Below are 20,513 nucleotides of genomic sequence, written 5' to 3' on the forward strand. Positions count from 1 at the left end.
CAGCCAGGGAACGATTTTCAACCGGAAGCACTTTGCGTAGAAAGGGATTTGTTCCTGCGCGGTACTGTCTGTTTCACATAATGATGAATGAAGTATTACTCAAATAAGATATCTGGATTTAGCGCACACTTTAAACACCCATTACCATAAAAAGCGACTGAGTGCGAGCGACGTTAGTGCATACACAGAATAATTTAAGAACTTATATAAGGTAAGCTTTGGGGAATTGTTCGGACAACATGCTAAAGCTAACAGCTAGCATGAATAGGACACGTTCAAGTCTCAGTTAACTTTATGAAAGTTCAAAAGACCTAAATTGAGTTGCCTCTAACGTTGTGTCAGGCAGCATCTGTGTCAGATTAATTTTGGATCAGTGTTTTAATAGCCAGTGATTTTTTTTTAGCTTGCATACTTAGCTAAAGCTGATGTTTATATTCCACATGGGTTCAATTCAGTGGAGTTTATCTTTTTGTCAAGCGCGAGTTGAAGCTAGTTAGTGTTGGGAAGTAGCTTTACCCCAGCTAAACTACAAGCCAGGCTGTACCCTGCATTATTTTGACAAAATACTTTCAGGTTAAGGCACAAAACAACGTTCGTGATAACGTGTGTATTTTCAGTAAATCGGCTGTGTTCTAGAGTTAGACTGATGATAATTTTCTTAATCTCAGCGTCTTTCTTCATTTAATGTGTACAGGCTGCCTCAGACCGTGGATGATCTTAATAAGAAGCACAATGCCTTAACCCATAACTTTAAACCCTCAGAAAATGCATTTAAAACTTTTAAATGTGCATTTACCAGCATTGTGCTACTATCACTTGTTGGTGTTTAGTATAAAAGATCTTCCTTCTGTCGTTTGCAGCATTTCTGTCAATAATAAAACCTGTAAATAAAACTGTAAAACTATACTGTTACAGCTATTAGTATATATATATCCTTATTAATATAAACATCTCCGTATTACAGTCTCTATCATGCTTGCAGACATCTTGTTTCTAAAATAATACTTTTCCTATAATATTTTTTCTAAACAAAAACTGACTTAATTTTTCTTTTCCAAGTTTATAGACCAGAACAGAGATGGCTGGAATTCTGTTTGAGGATATCTTTGATGTAAAAGACATCGATCCAGATGGCAAAAAGTTTGACAGAGGTGTGTAAATGTCTATAAATCAAGGCTGAAGACCATGGAAAATTATAACACAAGCCAACAGCCAAATGCTTTTGTATTGTCAAGGCCTTTGGTATATACTATATTGGTGATTTCTACAGATAATCAACCATCAGGCACCTTACTCATAAAATATACACACAATCTAGCCAAACTATTGCTAATGTTGCTTGCACATTCATTAATTCAGCTTCAGTTACTTTCATTTTTTGTAGTTGAGCTTGTGCTACTGAGTTATTACTTAACTTTTATTTACATTCAGTTATGTGCCATTAGTAGTAGTATCATACATCCAATGTTGTTTCAATTAGTGTTTAATTTAAAGCCCCTATTCAAGTACCATAATTTACTCTGCGATGGTTGATTATTTGTTACAGTGTCTCGACTACACTGTGAAAGTGAATCTTTCAAGATGGACCTAATCTTGGATGTGAACATTCAGATCTATCCTGTTGATCTTGGTAAGAAAGTAACACTTTTTCCATGTGCATATTTGTTTAGTATAAGTTGAAGACAGGACCTTGCTAAATAGTTGGTTTTGCCAGTAACATACATTAATCATGATAATATACATTTAACTTATAACAGTACAACTAGAAGAAGTGGCCAAAAGAAGTCATGTCAAATTTTAAACTTAAGCCCTCATGGTTTTGGGAACACTCATGCAAGTGAGTTGTGTATTTCGATTCTCTAGTTTCAACCCAAATAAAACCAACTGTTTGTCCCAAAACCATACTTCAGAAAATTCGCCATCAGTACACACTATGATAAACCCAGTGTGTGCTTTTGTGTCTGCTTTGTTAAGGTGACAAGTTCCGACTGGTTATTGCCAGTACGTTATATGAAGATGGAACACCAGATGATGGCGAGTATAATCCTCAGGATGACCGGCCTTCTAGGTACAGCATTCCACATCTTCATATATTTGCATGTAATATTACCAACACATGCTATTTGGTGGCATGTTTATAAAAGGATTTAATACCATATTTGTTTACAATTTCAGTGTAACTGTCTTTTTTGCTGGTTTAGATTGCACTTTCACTTTGTTTGAATTTCCAGAGCAGACCAGTTTGATTATGTGATGTATGGGAAGGTTTACAAGATTGAGGGCGATGAGACTTCTACAGAAGCAGCTACACGCCTGTGAGTGGTGTTGCGTATATGTTTATATAGTAAATCAGTTTAATGTACCATTAGTATAATAACAACTTACAGTAAATTGTAATTAATTTATGTGACTAGTTATTAGTTATTTTAAGAAAAGCATTTCCAAATTATGCAAGTCATTTTATTTATTTATTTTTTGTAGCTTTTCACCTTCTTCATTGTTAATGTGTGTATGCCTCTACTTTTTGCAACCATTAATGCATTATTAGTACACAAGTGACCACAGTAGCATATGGTACCACACTGCTATGCTTACTACACTTCTAGGCTACACAAAACAAAATTTTACTGTATGTTAACAGCTATGTTACCTGAAAAAAAGGCTATAGGTGGTTTGTAAGTGAATCCTTATTAGCACACTTATATTTACTATTCCTGAATACTCATTACAGTGATGAGGGAATGCATGTGCATACAGCTATACAGTTTTGGGAATATAGATATATGGATGTGCTGCTTCTTTCAGCTCTGCCTACGTGTCTTATGGGGGACTCCTCATGAGGCTCCAGGGGGATGCCAACAACCTCCATGGCTTTGAAGTGGACGCCAGGGTTTACCTCCTCATGAAGAAACTGGCCTTCTAAACCCCAGTTTTGCTTGCACACTTACCTTGGTTCTTCCAATGCCACAGTCAACCCCAAAGTCATACTGATGTGCATAATGAAAACATTCATATTCTCAAGTCTGGAGCACCTGACCTTCTCCAAGAGAAGCTTACTGACAGAACATATGGTGGCTGTAGAAAACATTTTGTTTTTATTCTCAGTTACAAAATGTTTTTTCCGAGGAGATGGACTACAGACAAAAGACTGTGACACTTAGGAACTGCTGCAACCTCAAACTGTAAATAAAGCTTTGTTTTATACAAAACAGTTCTTAGTCCCCCACCCTGGGTCACACCATAATTAATTTTTGTCTTGGCATATTTATTCTTTTTATAACCATACACAACTGCTTAGGTGCTCTTTCAGACATGTTGAAATACATTTTATTTTACTTGTCAAAAAGAATCTGAAGTAACATGGTTTTTCAACATGTAGTCTGCAGGCAAGCTGTCTTGCAAAAGTTAAGAGGACATAAAGCTTTATAAAGAGGCTGGCGCTAACTGGGCAATGTAGCTCACAGGGCAGTGATGTTTTGATGAAGATGAATACAATGTATTATGCACTGAATTTAGTATATTCATACTGACCATGAATTGATGCATTATTTTTTCATTTATCCCTAAAACCAGTAAGTGAAATAGATATGTGAAGGCCACAAATACATGGGCCACAGTTCTCTTTTGCAGTGCTACACACAGAATTCACATGACTGCTCTCCATCACTGAACATACACCAACTCACACAGACACACAAACAGCATTGCAATCAGTATTCAACATATGTATACAGGTCTCAGAAAGAGAAGCTATTAAACTCTTTATTAAAATATAAACCTGTTTTATAGTGCTTTCCATACATGAATAGTTCCCGGGTTAAAAGCATCAGTACTTGCGTTGTTTTTGATGCATCCTGGCAATGGGACCTTATTACCCAGTGTGCCATAGGCAACTGTTCTGTATTTGCTTGGATGGCAACAAACTAAAATGGACTTTAAGGAGACAAAAAACTGAGTTAAGAGTGAAGAGACAGCGTTTGTGTGCAGTACAGGCTTCTCTGTCTGTGGTAATAGGTGTCAGGATGGGGAGTGATATTACCACTGACTGGCACACAAGCCCCTGATATGTACATGGTGATGCCCAAGAATAAACTTGGGGCCTTAGAAAAAAAAAAAACAGTACGAAAGAAATACTGTATGTTTATGAAAGCTAATAGCAGTATTTTAGTACTGCAGCAGCAGATTTACTTTACAACACTGCTGACCATTTACCAAAGCTTAGCCTATAGTCTACTCTTTTTTTTTGCGATTTTAGAATGTGACTTCTCTCCCTTGTAGCCACCCATTGCTTTCCATCCATTTTAATGTTAAACACTCAAATTAAAAATGCCCAAAATGAACATTAGTATTCCTAAATAATACTCACAAACCATCATTACCGTGTATGTCACACACCTGTGTCACGAACACTAACCTGACAAATGAACATCAGCTTGGACTGAGACCATTTTTTTTTAGTCCGCCTGACCGGAAGTGATGTCGATTGGATAAATTGCGCAAGAGCTCAGCAGCTGCCTTTGGCTGTTTGCAGGTTGGGCGGACGACTTCTTGCTGAGGGAGTTTAGCGGCTTCAGGGATTACACATGCACACCTTGTTGCGATAACTAGGCTGCGACAATATGCGGTCCTATTATTTTCTTCTATCTGGCTGCAGGCTAGCTTGGTAACACGTACCTCGGACGCGCTGCGCTCGAGATTATGCCAGGTGTGGTGTGATGAGTCCCAGTATAGGAAGGTTATGACAGCCAAACGCGATGGATAATCGACGGAAAAAGAAGCTGACATTCTTCACTATTGGGTTAATTTTTTTTCTTAGCGGTGTGGAATATGGTAAGAGCTGTTTTGTGGTTATGACATTGGCTTTTACGGTCGGTGTGAACAGTGAACTCACAATGGAACACAAAAAAATAAGTGAATGTGAAGAATTATTCATTTCCCCGTTTAAAAAAAAATAATTTGAGGGATAGCAACATAGATTGTATTACTTAAAGTATTGTTGTAGATGAAGATAATCACATTATTCCACTAGTTATAGGCTAAAGCCATGAAGGCTGAATTTTATTCTTTTTCAGGAGTATGGAGGAATAGCTCTAGAATCTACTGCACTCAAGGTAGTTTGACAAGTTTATCTGGTTGTCCACCTCAGATGTTTCACATAAATGTGTAAAGAAAAAAAAATCTACACCCGGCCCTGTACTGAGTACAGGTAAATTAAGTGTCCCAGCCCCACCCCTTTATGAATGAGTTTACTTGTTCCTGTGTATTATGCTCATCAGCCTGGCTCTACCCATGTCAAAGCTTTCTTCACCTTGCCAATGTTAGTTTATTTGTTCGTACTGTTTAATCTGCCTCAGAAAGACATCGTTCAAAGTGTGGGTGTGTGTGTAATTGTAGAACTATAACACTTTCAAGTTATTAAAAGCCCCAAATACCTTTAAGGAAATGGATTTGACATCTGTGTTTTTGCCACAGCCAGTTTTGGGGCCTTTATATTGATGGTACTGAAACCATGGTTACAACATGATTTACACAAAAAAGTAAAAATAAAGTCAAAAATGCCTGATTTGGAAACAGATAGCACTTTTTTTCTTTACTGGAAACTCCTTGCACTTAAATGCAATCCAATAGAACATCACTAACAACACCCCTAAAAAAATTCCAGTAAGATTCAGAATACTTTTGTGTTGCCATGTGCAGTTTTCTTAGTCAGGCACTGTTGGTGTTGTCTTAAAAGCCATAACCAAGAAGCAAGATTCATCTTTAACTTCCCCTGTCTCTTTAAAACTATGGCAACCAGATGACAAGAATATTTGGGAAATTGTTTTATTTTTGGAATTTTCTAAGAACGTGCATTACATCTTCTGACCCTAAAATTGAATTTGGATTGTACTGGGTAAGCACTATCCTTTGTCTATGTGAAAATAAGACTGGAAGGAATGACCAGAAGAAAGAGCTACCACTACAGCCAAAGTTCAACTTCACTGCATATTCAGACAGCTCTTCCACCATTAGCAGCAGCAGCAGCAACAACAAAAAGTTACAACATAACATATGGGCTTATTTCTTTGTTTCTACAAAGATGTGACATGATGGCCAAAGGCACTAATATTTGATTGAAATGAAATCTGTGTGCAGATCCAGCTATGATAGGTAAAATGTATAGTTTATGAATTTACTATTTGAGGAAAACATGCACAATTACAGTGATATTCTTAGTCATTGCACTGACTTAACTCAGCCTAAATTCCACTGAAAGGCTCTAGGGATTTGCAGGTTCGCAAATAACCCCGGTGAGATACCTTGGTGATGAAACCTAGGTAATTATTCTTGTGTACATGCAGCCTAACAGAGCTGCAGTGTGGTCCTCTGGGTTCATATACGGTTTTATATACATGTGACTCAGCATCACTGAGTTAGACCGTGTATGTTCAAAAGATTTGGAAGTAATTTATTTTCCAGTATGTTCAAAAGATTTGGAAGTAATTTTCCTAGTTGACAATGTTACTACTTCAGAAGAGTGTGTATTTCTAGAATCAGATGGAAACTGATTACCCTCATGTCTCCTTTCCCCAGCTGTAATATTACCCACAATATGGAGGTACTTGCAGACCTTAAATGCAGCTCCTTACTTCCTGGGTTTGGTCCTGTCTGCATTTAGCTTCAGTGGCCTCCTTTCAGGACCATTGTTTGGCCACTGGTCTGACAGAACAGGTACCACCAAGAAGATCCTCTTATTTGCCAACCTTTTTGAGATAGTTGGTGAGTCTGTTCTTTTCCTCCACCCAAATTTTCTTTATTCCTCCAGTCATAAGAATTGCTTAACTATGCCTGATCATGTTGCTTTCAAAGTGTCAAAGCATGTGCTTGACTTCCCTTGGAAAAACAGTGCTTATGTTTGATTGCAACTATACCGCTGCACTGGTTGAAACTAACAAGCTACAGTTGATGTGTAATATGCAACAGAATACAGCAAGAGTTTGTAGATTACATGTAGTTACTATATCCATTAGCCAATAATTAATCTCTGCAAGCCCTCTATTCTGTCAGCTCACTGTGTAAATTGTGTGCTCAAGCAAGAACATTTTGGGTTCATGGCCTGTTTAACCCACTGGGCATCTTGATCTGGAGATGACCTGTTAACTAGGTTTGGAAATTGATGTGAAAAGCAAGGGATGACAGAATGGGGGGGTTGGACACTGTCAGGAAGACACGATAAAGTAGTGAATCAGAGAGGACAGAGAAGATGGGCGGAACAGGAGCCGGTGAAGAGGGAAGACAGAGGACTGACTGAATGGGTGACAGACTGACTTTGTTAATTAATGTAACTAAATGACTGACCGACTGACAATTCTCTTATCCAGTACTTTTATTTAGTTTTTTCTGTTATTGTAGTAATAAGTGATCATTGGCATTTTAGTGATTCATTTGTGAATTAATTTAACTCTCATCCAACACTGGCCACTACACCTACACCTTTTCTCTACAGGTAATTTCATGTATTTCATGGAGTACTCAAAGTGGCTGTTGCTGTCTAGCAGACTGGTAGCAGGTGAGTCTGTATGAGTTGATGTTTTTTTTTTTAATAGAAACAACTTATAAACCAAAAATAGTAACTGCTGAGAGCTGTAGGGGTTGGAATGAGCTACCAAACATCTTCAATAGCTGTAAAACGCTAGGGTGCATGATTTTGTCAAATATGCACTACTTGATTTTGTTATTGTTCCCACTATAACTCGCATATTTCACATCAACTTGTTAATGATTTTAAATTTTGGTCTGTTAATCACTTTAATTCAGATTTTGTTTATTTTAGGAAAATAAGACCGGATGTTACAATGAAGCTTTTACACTTTTTCTAGCAAAGACAGAGCTCCAGTTTCAGTCTCAGTGTTTCAGTGTTGTCTTGTAATGAAATGTGTATTTTCTTCAGGCATTGGCACAGGCGCTGGCTCTTCTATCTTTGGTTTCCTGACCAGAATTACTGCTGCAGAGGACCGCGCCACAGTGTTTGCTGCAGTCATGGCATGTCGACAACTTGGCCTTCTGATTGGTCAGTGCTCCTTTGCTTTTTGGTGGCAAATAACAAAGGCTGCCCTTTTGATCATTTGAATGTAGTTGGTATGAATGAACAATTAGTGTTTATCTTTTTTACACAGACTATCGCAAGGTTAGTTGGGCTTTCTAGATTTGAGTGGGTAGAAATCACTAGTCATTACTGGCTTTCTGATATGTAACATAATTGCTTATGGCTCATGCACAAATATTGAGTGTTAGAGCATGCACAGTTACACATGGTGACTCAAATAACCTGTGTGATTCTACAGTAGTTGGTTTTGAGATTGATCTTCTCCTTTCCCATGTTATGTAGTGTGATTAGCTAAGTTTTGGGTGAGATGTACTGTATAGTTAAAACACATGTTTTAACTTTGTGTTTTAACACAGGTCCAGCATTTAACATCTTCCTCAGGCTTTGTGATTTCCACCTGGGTCCTTTTGTGGTCAATAAATATACTGCACCTGGAGTAAGGACCAAAATATAGTAGTTTTATCTTTTGTGACACATTCTTTGCCCCACCAGTAAAAACCTATAACACACTTTCTTTCTCCCCTGCAGTTGTTTATGTGCTTGCTGTGGGTTCTACTTCAACTGGCTGTGGTCTTCATGTACTGGGATCTACCACATCTGGAGAGAGGGAGGGTGCAGGAGGGTTCAACAAGCAGGAACAGGGAGGAGGACAGTGATGAGGCAAAGCCGTTAATGGGGTCCCAGGAGGCGGTAGCATCCAACCCCACTGGAAATCAAAGCTTTGCTGCCTCCAGTGTCATGCCGAATCATATTTCCCCACCTTCCTCGCCACTGCCATCACAGGCCCTTGAATCCTCCAGCCCCTTTAACAATTTTAGTATATCCCGAGGTAGGTGGCTAATGGTCAGTGGTTTGGGGCGGGATTTAATTAAACCAGTTTGCTTTAGATCCTTCCCTACATGCCATGTATAATTTACCTTCTGTCAAAAGAATTTTCAAGAAAGCAACGAAGTCACTGGAATCTTTCTATAAGAGATTGGTTTACTTGCAGCAAGGAGACAAGTCAGCATGTGCATGCAGAGTTGTCTGAATGAGTTTAGTCTAAACATCACAATATATAGGAGAAATGGAACTCCCTGAAGATGCAATCCAGGCGTCAATCAAGTTTATCTTCACAGTATATGGCTGGCTTCCTTTAAGTCTGGAGCGCCATTTGGTTGAACATATAACAACACACAAAGTACTAAAACAAAGATAAAACATGTCCTTCAGTTCAGACAGGCAGTGTCTCACAGGTGGTCTGTTCTGAAAGTTCAAAATCCATTGTATAATAACATAATTCTTAATCTCATTCATCCCAGGATCTCATACATGGCTCACTCAGATTAGAATCAGGAAAGTCTCTTTTCAAACCCAGTCATCCTGTTCCTCATAGTCTTCCTCCTCCCTGTCCTCGTTGCGGACTTGTTGGTACATGGTCCTAGTCTGAGCAGTGTCTATCGGTCTGTACATCAGTCCTCGCAGACAGGGGATGCCACAACAGCCACACACGACCAGCAGGGCTGCAGTCACGGACAGAGAAATCAACCCAGAAGCGATCAGTTTCCCAAACTAGGATTTCAGGAGGTCGGTGAAGGGGTTGTTGATCCCAGAGTTCTCAGTCAGTTCCTCGGATAGGGCTGTCAGTCCTTCAAGGGCCTTGGTGATACTGCCATCTAGGGAAGTGTTGTTAGGTATAAAAGTACAACAAAATGTGCCAAACATTTTTACATACTACTCCCCTCTCAGCTAACGACATATCTAGGGCCATTCTATTGTGCCACGACATGAGAGAAGTTGGGCCTAATTGTTCTGCTATGCCTCTAATTGCATCTCTGGTATGATTCACAAAACATTGTTGATTATAGTATAAGTAGTTAATCCAATCCACATTCTTATTTGCTGTGACCCACCAGGAAAAAAAAATTCAAACCCTGCAGCTATTTGACTTCTAGCTTTAAATTCATCAGGTACTCGGGGTACGCCAATTGCATCTAAGCACACTCTGCTGTCGAACGATCCTCGGGCCTCGCCTGTAGGTCTGGTTTCACGATGTAGATGGGATGCAGATAACAGCTTCTCCCCCGGCTCCCTGTATTTTCTCAAGGAGAATATGGGAAAAGGCATCAGCAGCTGCACCAGGGCACAGCTGCCTCACCACAGTGAGGGAAGTCTGGGTCTCAACTTGCCATCTCCGCAGAGCCACCGTATGCCTGCCCTCGAAACTGTTTGGTTCACAAATCAGGTGGCAGAATAGTCACCACTGTCAGTGGTGATGTTGAAGGTCTCCTCACACCAGGCAGGCGGCAGGTTGTGCACATTCTTACCGGTACCGTACGAAGCATGTGTAATTACCAGGATAAATGTTCACCGAGGGAGGGACGTCTCCTTTGTTTACTGGTGGATACAGCAAAGAAAGAGATTTGCATTGTTCAGTGGTTGGAGAAAAAAAAACCTTATCATACAATTATACTATGCACTGTACTCCTGTAGAGTGTGCTTTTCATCCAGTTGAAGAGGAATGATTCCTAATTGAGGCCTAGCAGTGAAACATACAATTAATGACATTACTTTGTCGTGTAATAAAGGTCATCCATTCAAGCCATTCATTTTTATCAGCATATTCTGTTTCTAAGGCCATCACATCCTGTATAGTAAGGTTTTCCAGGTAACTCACTCACTTATCCACTCATTCCCTCAGTACTGTAGAGAGTATTTAAAGGAGGAGGGTTTTTCTTTTTACCTGCTTTAGTAACTTTTATATGGAAGGCCCCTATTGGGTCACTTCCTCTCACATCCACATCTATGGGATGCAGGCCGCTATCAGATATTTTGGCATCTTTCTGACTTATGAGAAGGGGGTTACAGCTATTAGATGTACAGTCCTGAGGATCACTGTAGCCCTTAACTATGGTTAAATGATTCGTCTGTGGGGAAGTGGGATAATATCCCCAGTCTAAGAGTCTGGTGTTAGCCACTACAAAGTTCCATGTGGGACAGTGTAGGATACTACCCCTACCCTCATGCCTATAAAGATCGCGGTCCTCAGCCTGAGCACAGATGTACTTGTCCTCCCTAATGTACTGTTTTGGGTCTCCATCACATTGCATAAGGTTACACAGGTCAACTTTTGCCACTATGGTATTGCCCTCTCTGCCCTCTATCACAGGCGACGGTCATGAATTGCAAAGTATCAACTTTTTTACTACTTGTGGTGCTTCAGCGCAGAGCCAGGAAAATAACAAGACTACAACTATTCCTATAGTTAATGTAATTAAGATGCCGATATGACTGGTCCTGTTTTTGGTTTTACTCTCAGGTTTAGACCATTTACAGGTGGGGTTTGTCCAAACAGTCCCCAGCTGGTTTTCTGATCCTCCTCCATCTGTCCCTTCATTGTTTTAGGTCGCACCCTATGCTCCTTTTGGCCGTTGGCTTCTTCACTGAGTTTGAGACGACTCTTCCCTATTGGATAAAGCCCCCTTTGTAGTCAGACTTGCTGCCTTAGGGAGCGGTGGTGTGTAGCTAACTGTCCTTCACCTATTTTATGAGTATAAAGATTTTACCAGCTTGCAGTGGGACAGATGAATCCAGGATGTCCTCTCAGCTATCTTTACTGCTGTAGGTGTGGTGAGCAGTACCTAGTATGGACCTTCCCACCTTGGATTGGACCAGTTCTTTTAATCACCTTCAGTAGCACCCAGTCTCCAGGTTTCACAGTTTCAATCTGTGGCTCCACTGGTTCTCCTGGAACAGAATTAGCACAAACAATCTCCTTGTATGGTAGCATTTTTGCCATTTAATCTGCCAGAATTTGTTCAGCCTCTTCATCTGAATGCTGGAAGGGCTTTAGTTGTGGAATAATGTAAGGTCTGCCATACGTTAACTCAAAGGGCGTTAAACCACCTGCTGTGGGGGTTACATGCATGTTGAAGAGTACTAATGGCAGGCAATAAACCCAGTTTCCTCCATGGTTTTTCTTAGTTTAGCTTTAAGAATGCCATTGTCTTTCCACTAACCCTGCAGATTGTGGATGATATGCACAATGATGCTTCAGGTCTATGTGCAGAGTTTGAGCTAATGATATTACACTGTTTACAAAGTGAGTTTCATTGTCTATATATTTTTTCAGGTATTCCATATCTGGGGATTTTTTCCTTCACTAGTGCCTTTGCTACTGTGGGAGCATCTGGAGCAGCTGTGGGAAATACTTCAACCCATTTAGTAAACATGTCTATTATGACCAGGCAGAATTTCTTTCCCTCACACTTGTTTAATTCTCTAAAGTCCATGCAAATGTGTTGAAAAGGAAATTGTGGTTTTGGAAATTGACCTCTTAGTTCTCAGGTGTCCTCTTACATTGTGGCGAGCGCATATTGTACAAGTAGCGCAGTAGTTTGAAAACCCATATGCTGTGAACACTTTGCCTCTCATGGCTGCCATCCCTCCTGTTGAGACATGACTTTGTCCATGGCTCAAAATTGCAGCATATCTGACTATTTGGTAGGATAGGTTTCCCTTCTGGTCATTCATACAGTTCTGTTTTTTCATTAAAGGTTGCCCCCTTTTTTTCTTCCATTTTTGAACTTCAGCTTGTGGTGCTGCTTTCTGCATGTCTTTTAAAACAGTTTGGTCTATTTGAGATGTGTCATCTACTGTCAGCAACTCTGTAATGCTTTCTTAGCTTCCTCATCAGCTTTGTGGTTACCTTGGGATATGGGATCAGTCCCTTTTAGTGTGTGCTGCAAACTTACAAATTGCTACTTTTTTTTGGTAACTGTATAGCATCTAAGAGATTTAAGATTAGATCTGTGGTTGATGGGCTTCCCTGTGGAAGTCACCATGCTTCAATTTTTCCATTGTGCAAAAACGTGCACTGTTGAAAACGCATATTGACCATCAGTGTAAATATTAGCTATTTTCCCTTCAGCTAATTTACACGCCTCTGTCAATTCCACTGCCCAGGCAGCAGAGTTAGAGTAGTGTTTTGGGAGGGGCTTTGCTGTCAGTACAGCATCTTGTGTCACTACAGCAAACACTGTTGCGTTTGTTCCATCTGGGTTACTTGACCCATCTACAAACATAGTTATGTCTGCATTGTCATAGGGTACATCAGGTCCAGCCTAGGGAGCACTTTCTCTGCTATTTCTGATGAGCAGTCATGAGGTGTCCCATCTGATGCTGTGGGAATGAGCGTGGCTGGGTTCAGTTTTGTGCATCTTTCAATAGTTGGGTGCAGTTGTGATAGTAACACAGTCATGCATGAGAGATGTCTTAGACACCTTCTAATGGTCATTTAACCATTTTCAACCAATTCATTTTGATGCTGTATTAAGTTCTGTATGCTACTGTCTGAGTACATGTATTGTGGTTTTTTTTTTTTTTTTTTTTTTTTTTTTAAATCTGAATTAAAGCTGAATACAAATTCCCACAATGTGAGCAATAAAGTTAACCTAAACTGTACATTTTTAGGTCTTTGTGTTTTCCTAACATGCTAAGCAGCCAGTTGTCTACTAGTAGACTTTGGAGACTTGCTTTAAAGATAACAATTTGTAAAAAATTAAAAATGTTAAACTTGAAAAAGCAAGCATGCTATGCAGTACATAATTTATCTCGTTGCCCCTTTTCAGTTTACCTCTGACCTTTACTCTGTCTTCCCATATGTCTCTCTGACTTGCTCTTTGCCTCTAGAGTTCCTGAGAGAAGAGGTGGTTGTGCTGCTGGCTGCTCAGTTCATCACCCTTTTCAACCAGACAGCATTGGAGGTGCAGTGAAGGCACACAGCCAAACACAAATATAATTTGTTCTCTTTGTTTCCTTGGTCAGGTTTCACTTTTTGTAAATAAACTGCATTTATTTTTTTATATAAAGATGCAGATTCCTAGAACAAAACCACACTGGGAGTGAAGTTAAAATAAGTAACCAAGAATAAAATAGTTTCGAGGCTAATGTTACACTGTGAGACAAAAATCACTTGTCAATTATGCTAGAGCATGTTCACTGTTCCCTCCTCAGACCATGGTGACTCCACTGACACAGAAGTTCTTTGGCTATGGGGAGCTAGAGAATAGTGTGATGTACTCTCTCTGTGGTGTAGAGGTGATCGCTGGCTTCCTGTTTGTGCGCTGGCTGAGTTGCCGTGCTAGCGACAGAGCGGTCCTGGCTGTTGGTTTGACCATCTGCAACATCGCTGGTGTCTGGTGCCTCATCTTCCTGGCTAACCCACTAGGTCAGACAGCACTGCATTTTAAATTCCCATTGTTCTTGCGCACAGTTTTACCATCAGTAAATGATGCTGCCACATTAAGTAATCCTTCCAAGTCTTAATTTAATCACAGTAGGGGCACTATTTACTGATGATGGTTCTGTTCTGTACCTGTTCCATAAAACACGCATACAATTTTCTGAATAGCTTTGCGAAGTATTCAACACCCTCAAATCTGGGTACACATACTCGGTATATACAGAGCATCCAAATTATATGACAAGCAAGCTAATGGATGTAGGAATCATTGTGATTAGAACTTTTACATGTTCTGTTATTATATTAACTATTTTAGTGTTTTCTGTTTTGTTGCCCTTTGCATTTCCTATAGGTGGTTTCCCGTGGCAGCTGACTGAGTTTATAATTGGAGTGTTCCTGCAGGTTTTGGGTTTGCCATTTGTAGCTGTAGCCCAAGTTTCCCTCTTCTCCAAAGTTACTGCTGAGAAAACACAAGGTGAGAAACAACTATTTGATGGTATAATTTTTTTTTTCTAACCATGCATGCAGGGTGTATTAGTTCCATTTAAATACACTGTCACTGATATGACTGCACATTTTTAAATATGTAAGAAGTCGTTTTGTTTTTCTCAGTGTGTGTGTGTGTGAGAGAGCTCTCGTGTATTGGTGTCTTGACTCTGTGTTGCAGGTTTCAGTCAGGGAGTGCGTCGCTCAGTGGGAGGTCTAGCTACCATTTTGGGCCCTCTCTGGGCTGGTGGTCTTACCGAGAACATGTATATCATGCTGGGGGTGATGGCGGCACTGCTGGCACTGCTAACGGTAAGTGAAAGGAAATGAGATGATGGAAAAGAAACAAATGATGCAGAATGAGTCCATGTTCAACTCTGTCTGGTTCATTGAAATAGATGAATTACAGTAGTAACTGTTGTGGGAAATTTTCAGTTTATGCAGTCATGTGTAGACTAAATCGTGTATTATGAAGTTTACCATAGTTTGCTTTAAAAAGGGCTAAAATGTTTATTAGTTAAACTAAGTAGCAAAAACTCTGGTGTTGTAATGACATAAGTATTGTATTTGACAGACAATACCCAGTGTTACTTACAGCTTTAATGAAACAACTTAAAGAAAATCTGAAAATGAAATCCAACAGCTATGCAAATCCAGTGGGAACACAACAAATGTACAAACCAGATAAATGGGTTTAAAGTTAAGAACTGGAGATACAGATTGACATCTCATAGCCAGAAGCTCCTACAAAATGTTTGTAAGGCAAACAGCCCAGCAACCAAATGTTTCCACTGACAAATGAAGCAAACTGGTTTTGTGCTTATAAGAGGAGGACTCGGTGTACCTTGCAGTTCTTTCTTCCATATTGGAACCTCTGTTCACAGCCCTGGCTTTTTCCATCGTAAAGGACGTGTTGCACATTATTGAAAACTCAGTTTTCAGGGCACAGAGCATCAGACATTTCAAAATCCAAAACATTTCAACTTTGGGAAAGATTACTACTCTTCAGACTTGGCATAGTGACTGAGTGAGTATAGAGAAGTGACTTGTCCTTAACTTCTTCCTTGGTCCTTACCCCTTCCTTTCTTCCTTCTTTCTGTTAAATGCATTGTAGACTTTGGGCTACAGCATATTAGGGTCGTGAATGTTAGGGCTGACTAATGATGGCAACCTATAATCGTACTTTCACCTTTTCAAACTGTGTATTGTCTCATGGTTCCATGAAAGCTCCTTTTATAGACAATTTTTTAATAGTTTTTATATGTGTGACCATTTTCAATATTATACACCTGAATGGCATAAATTTTAAAGTGGCATAAAGTAAATCTTCACATAGAAACTTGTGGGGTGGGTGGAGTGGCAATAATGAAGAGAAAACAGAAGAAATAATCAAGCATTCATGTCATTTTCCTCTGAGCTTTCTTACTGAGCAGCTTAACACATTTTGTGTTAATACGGATCAAATATTTTTTGATGCAGATGATGCTGGCATTTTCATATGACCGTCTGGTTGAGCCTGCTGCTGAGGAACAAGCAGACAGCCCAGACAGATGTGCTTAATCCGAGCAGATGTTGAAGGTGTGTTGCTGTTTGCAAATGTAATGCATGCAATCCTCTGACTTGTATGAACATGGTACAAGATAATTATTTTTTTCCTAAATGTAAAATATGAGCTAGCTAGTTTTTTTTAAGCTTTAGTAATGTGCTCCAGAAAGAAAATTGTGAACTTGTATGCTGCTTTCCAACATCTTATCTTGTGTGTGTATATATATATTTTTTCTTTCTATACCAGAGCAAAGTGGGAGCTTCCCTGTGCTACACTAGCAGAACTTGCACAATCTCACTTTCTGCTTTGGGACCAGCATTCAAAGTGATAACACACACCTTGCGAGTACTCCCCTAATGCTCGGACTTATCAGCTTTAGTGTGCAGAGGCTGATCAAAGCACTGTTTTGGTTTATGCATACGTGTCCCATGGAAATACAGAATCCTGGTGGCACCACATGTACAAGCACTGGGTGAAAATTGTTTGTTCGCATGTGTTCTCTACTGACTACATTAATGCATCACGCATTCTGTTTGGGTTTCAGCATTTACAATATAATACATAGTTAAATTATTGACCAGGCTAAATGTGTGTGGATTTAGCTGACCTCTGTCCTTGTGCTGTAGCAGAATATATGAACTGTTTCACCATGATCTTTAATACTTCATCTCCTGCAAAAACAAACTTTGAATATATGCATTAGCAAATTTTGAGGTTATTTGGCAGACAGAAAACAAGTTTTCATGTCCTCTAAAATAAAATCCTCAAAGTTTTGACAAATATTCCAAAATGATACATCAGAAGCATTTTGAGCTTGATGAAATGTCATTTCAGTCACTTCATTTAATTCAGTCTCGTTTTTTCTGATACAATCAAGGCTTCTCCTTGTCCACTGCTAAATGTTTGCCAAAACCCAGCCTAATTTTTTTTTTTTTTTTCTTGCAAGTTGTACATCAATTTTAAATTTTCAGTGGTCACTCTCATTAAAGCAACAGAACTACTAATACTAACAGGAAGAAATTAAATAGATGTCCATTCTACCTTTTTTGTATGGTGATAAATTCTTTTTCAAATGCATTTACAGCCTGACTAATAAATGTCTCAGGGTAACACCAAATACTTTGGTGCAAAATTAGGAGGCATTATATTTTGGCCTAAAATCAATCGGTAAATGATTTCTTCAAGTACTGGATTCTGCCATAATAACAAAACTGCTGATATCTGTCAAGACCTTATTCGAGGTGGCTGTTAAACTTTCACATCTGCCTGGTGTTAAGGCTGTTAGTGTTTCCTGTTTTGAAAAGTAGCAAGCAGTATAACTTTGTAGTTGTCAGTTGCTGATGTAGTACTTTTTTTTTAGCACTGGAAGGTGCTCTTAGTCTTTGTTCCTGATGTATGTATTCCCCATGAGCCAAATGTTTGATGTGGGAGCTACGTCTGTCAGAAAACTCCAAAATATCAAGTGAACTCCTACAAAAGGAAAACAAAATGCCAAGACAGCTTTATCGGTAGTGTTTTGCACAAAAAATAGCCTTGGAGTTTTAGGTGATAATGCAGAAATCGCACAAATCACCCTAAGAACAGTGTTTTTGTTTTTTTTTTTCCCCCCATTCCCTGAAGTCTAGATTTTCTACGTCTTCATAATTTCTTTAGGTTTTATATTCACGAGCAGCACAAATATGTTATGACTGGAGATTAAGTATATTTAATAGATCTTTTGTGGGCACTTTTTAAAAAATTCTTTCTATAAAAAACTTTCACCATACTTCACTGGCTAATGTTTTATTGTCTTGAGAAACGGTGCTTGTGTGCGCATAGTAATTATGAGTACATCAAAAACTATTGCTGATAAAATATGTAATATTATGGTATGTTGTGTGAAATAGATTATATACTTGACAAGTAATCGGTTTAAAGTAAAAACATTCCTCTTCCCTTCCATTGTTTGTGCAATACATGTAAAACTAATTAAATGTTTAAGAATTATACATGTAAAATTTGGTTGTATAATAGAATATATTTATCAAATTTAGAAAGTTATGTTTTAGTAGTTGCAAAGCCATCTAACGATGTGTTGCCTGGTGTCATTTAAGAAAACTTTTTCCTTTGCTAGTAAAACTAGCCTAATCCAGTTCATTTTAAAGCATTTTTGTTTAGTACATTTCTTGTATATTTATAACTTTGGGTATTTTGCTTGTATGATAATTATATCTTTATAGAACCATGAACAAAAAATTAAACATGCATTTAAATTTTTTATCAGGGATAAATTAGAGCTTGTATGCAATCACATCAAAAAGTGAAGTAAGCTGACGTTTCAATTTTTCATTTTTAATACATTTGCAAAATTTCAAAAAAAAACATTTTCACTTTGTTATTGAGGGTAGCTGTAAAATACAATCTACAATACAAAGTGTTAATGTTAAGCCAATGTATATCTGGAGTTAAAATCTAATATAGTGTTTTCTCTCATTTTTCAAAGAATACAGTTTATATGGTGTAGAAAATATTAGGGATTAAGATTTGTGTATTCAAATATGAAAAAGTTAAAACTGAAAGTTGTACAGTTGAATAGAATAAGTTTCATCAGTGCATATGTGGTATTTTAAATTAATATTGACATTAAATAAAATACATAATATAAAATTAAAAGTGTCAAATTCTAATGAGAGGCTATATATTTAGTGAAAAAAAAAAAAAAAAAAAAAAGTTTTCATTATTTTAGTTCTTGATAAAATAGTAGTGGTAATTATTCACACTGTATAAAGGGAAAGAAATTTCATCAAGCCAGCAATGGGGCTCATTTTTGCAGATTTATTTATATTAGACAAACTATTTTTGAAATTTTTGATTTCTGGATGTGACCCCTTTTGGGGGTCCCTGTGCCCTTGCTGGCAAAACCGGAAAGGAGGGTGCAGTTGAGGTGTTTCCTGCTCATGGTGACTAATCATCCCCACTAGTGACATGGTAGCGAGGGGGCGACGCTTTTGAACTGGTTTTGATTTTGGACGGGGCAGTTATGATGGTGACCCAGTAACATTTTTTTTGTTGTTAACCAGTTCCCTCCTGCCCATCTCTCTCTTTCTCTCTCTCTCTCACACACACACACACACACACTTGGCCTGCAGCGGCAGTCTGACTGAACGGTGACCCTACATATCAGGGACAGAAGTGTAGAACAAGTCATGTGTCATTAACAGTAGCAGTCAGGGTAAGTTCGCTCCTTCTCCTTCCCTGCCAATCACAGGGACAGGTTCCAAGGCTTGTATAGCCAAATTCAACTTGCCAATAGTGGGAAAATCTTTTTTTCGCCCCCCCCCATCTTGTCTTAGCCTGACATACATATTGTATTTTACAATGTATTGAGGTGTAGACACAGCCACAGGTTTTTCACACACCCATCTTTTCTTGCCCTTTCACATCCACTTTATAAGACACTTTCCCTGTTCATGGGGCAACTCCACAGTTCAAGAGTTAATACCTTCAACTTGGGTACTATAAGACTTTCATGAGGCTAGCTGAGCTGGCTAATGAGTGGATAGATGTGCTTTCAAGCCTGAACATGTGAGCGTTTTAGTTACCAAGCATATGAAATATTTAGTTGTGCACTGGTGTCCAGATCCTTTATGCTTGTGCAAAAACTACTTGAGCCACAGTCAAATCAAAATGGTGGCACTGACAGAAACCTGTGAAAGTCTGTTAGTGTCCCAACATGGATGGCACTCGAATCTCGTTAATAATAGATGTCACTCTGAAGAGGTACGACATCTTGAAGTGAGATGGTGTAAAAAAGAAAAGTGGGAGAAGTGCTTCAGTTGTTAGAATGGGAAAATGGATTCACTGTGACCAAGTCTGCAATGGGTAGCCGTAAAATAAGACATTACATCAATATTTAGCAACATCAGACGTTTTTTTTTTTTTTTTTTTTTTTAATTTTTTAAATGGTCATTTTTAGTCTGGTTTGGTTTTGCTGCTGTAAAAAATATAGGATCCTAAAGAAAACTGAGCTCCGCTTTTGTTACCCAGGGTGGTGTGACAGTAATTTTCTTCTCCTTAGTGGTCTTATCAAGAAAGCAGGGTTGTGTAAAGCTTCTTCTGACTAAATGAGTAATTATTTCTGTGGAGCCTGTAGTGGGGCACCCTGGGCTGTGCTGTGCAAGCTAGCCAGCTGT

General features: G+C 38.8%; 2 protein-coding genes across 3 annotated transcripts; both read left to right on the forward strand.

Moving 5' to 3' along the window:
- The first annotated feature begins 11 nt into the window (after positions 1-11).
- Positions 12-3,739, forward strand: polr2h (RNA polymerase II, I and III subunit H). The gene is made up of 6 exons (XM_020596742.1): positions 12-211; positions 1,060-1,151; positions 1,547-1,630; positions 1,975-2,068; positions 2,232-2,315; positions 2,806-3,739. Exons 2-6 carry the CDS (start codon positions 1,079-1,081, stop codon positions 2,921-2,923), a joined length of 453 nt encoding a protein of 150 aa, XP_020452398.1. The 5' UTR covers positions 12-211; positions 1,060-1,078; the 3' UTR covers positions 2,924-3,739.
- A 736-nt stretch (positions 3,740-4,475) lies between these two features.
- Positions 4,476-18,106, forward strand: mfsd8l1 (major facilitator superfamily domain containing 8-like 1). Of its 2 annotated transcripts, XM_020596848.1 has the most exons (12): positions 4,480-4,830; positions 6,574-6,759; positions 7,487-7,549; positions 7,931-8,050; positions 8,443-8,522; positions 8,615-8,915; positions 13,757-13,830; positions 14,081-14,294; positions 14,662-14,784; positions 14,977-15,107; positions 16,275-16,373; positions 16,588-18,106. In XM_020596848.1, exons 1-11 carry the CDS (start codon positions 4,755-4,757, stop codon positions 16,353-16,355), a joined length of 1,449 nt encoding a protein of 482 aa, XP_020452504.1. In that variant the 5' UTR covers positions 4,480-4,754; the 3' UTR covers positions 16,356-16,373; positions 16,588-18,106. The 2 variants fall into 2 exon arrangements, with proteins under 2 accessions (XP_020452505.1, XP_020452504.1); XM_020596849.1 differs by lacking the exons at positions 16,275-16,373; positions 16,588-18,106 and adding an exon at positions 15,680-15,736 and having other exon boundaries at positions 4,476-4,830.
- Positions 18,107-20,513: the final 2,407 nt, after the last annotated feature.

Source organism: Monopterus albus, unplaced genomic scaffold, assembly GCF_001952655.1.
Source record: "Monopterus albus unplaced genomic scaffold, M_albus_1.0 scaffold31.1, whole genome shotgun sequence".
NCBI lineage: Eukaryota > Metazoa > Chordata > Actinopteri > Synbranchiformes > Synbranchidae > Monopterus > Monopterus albus.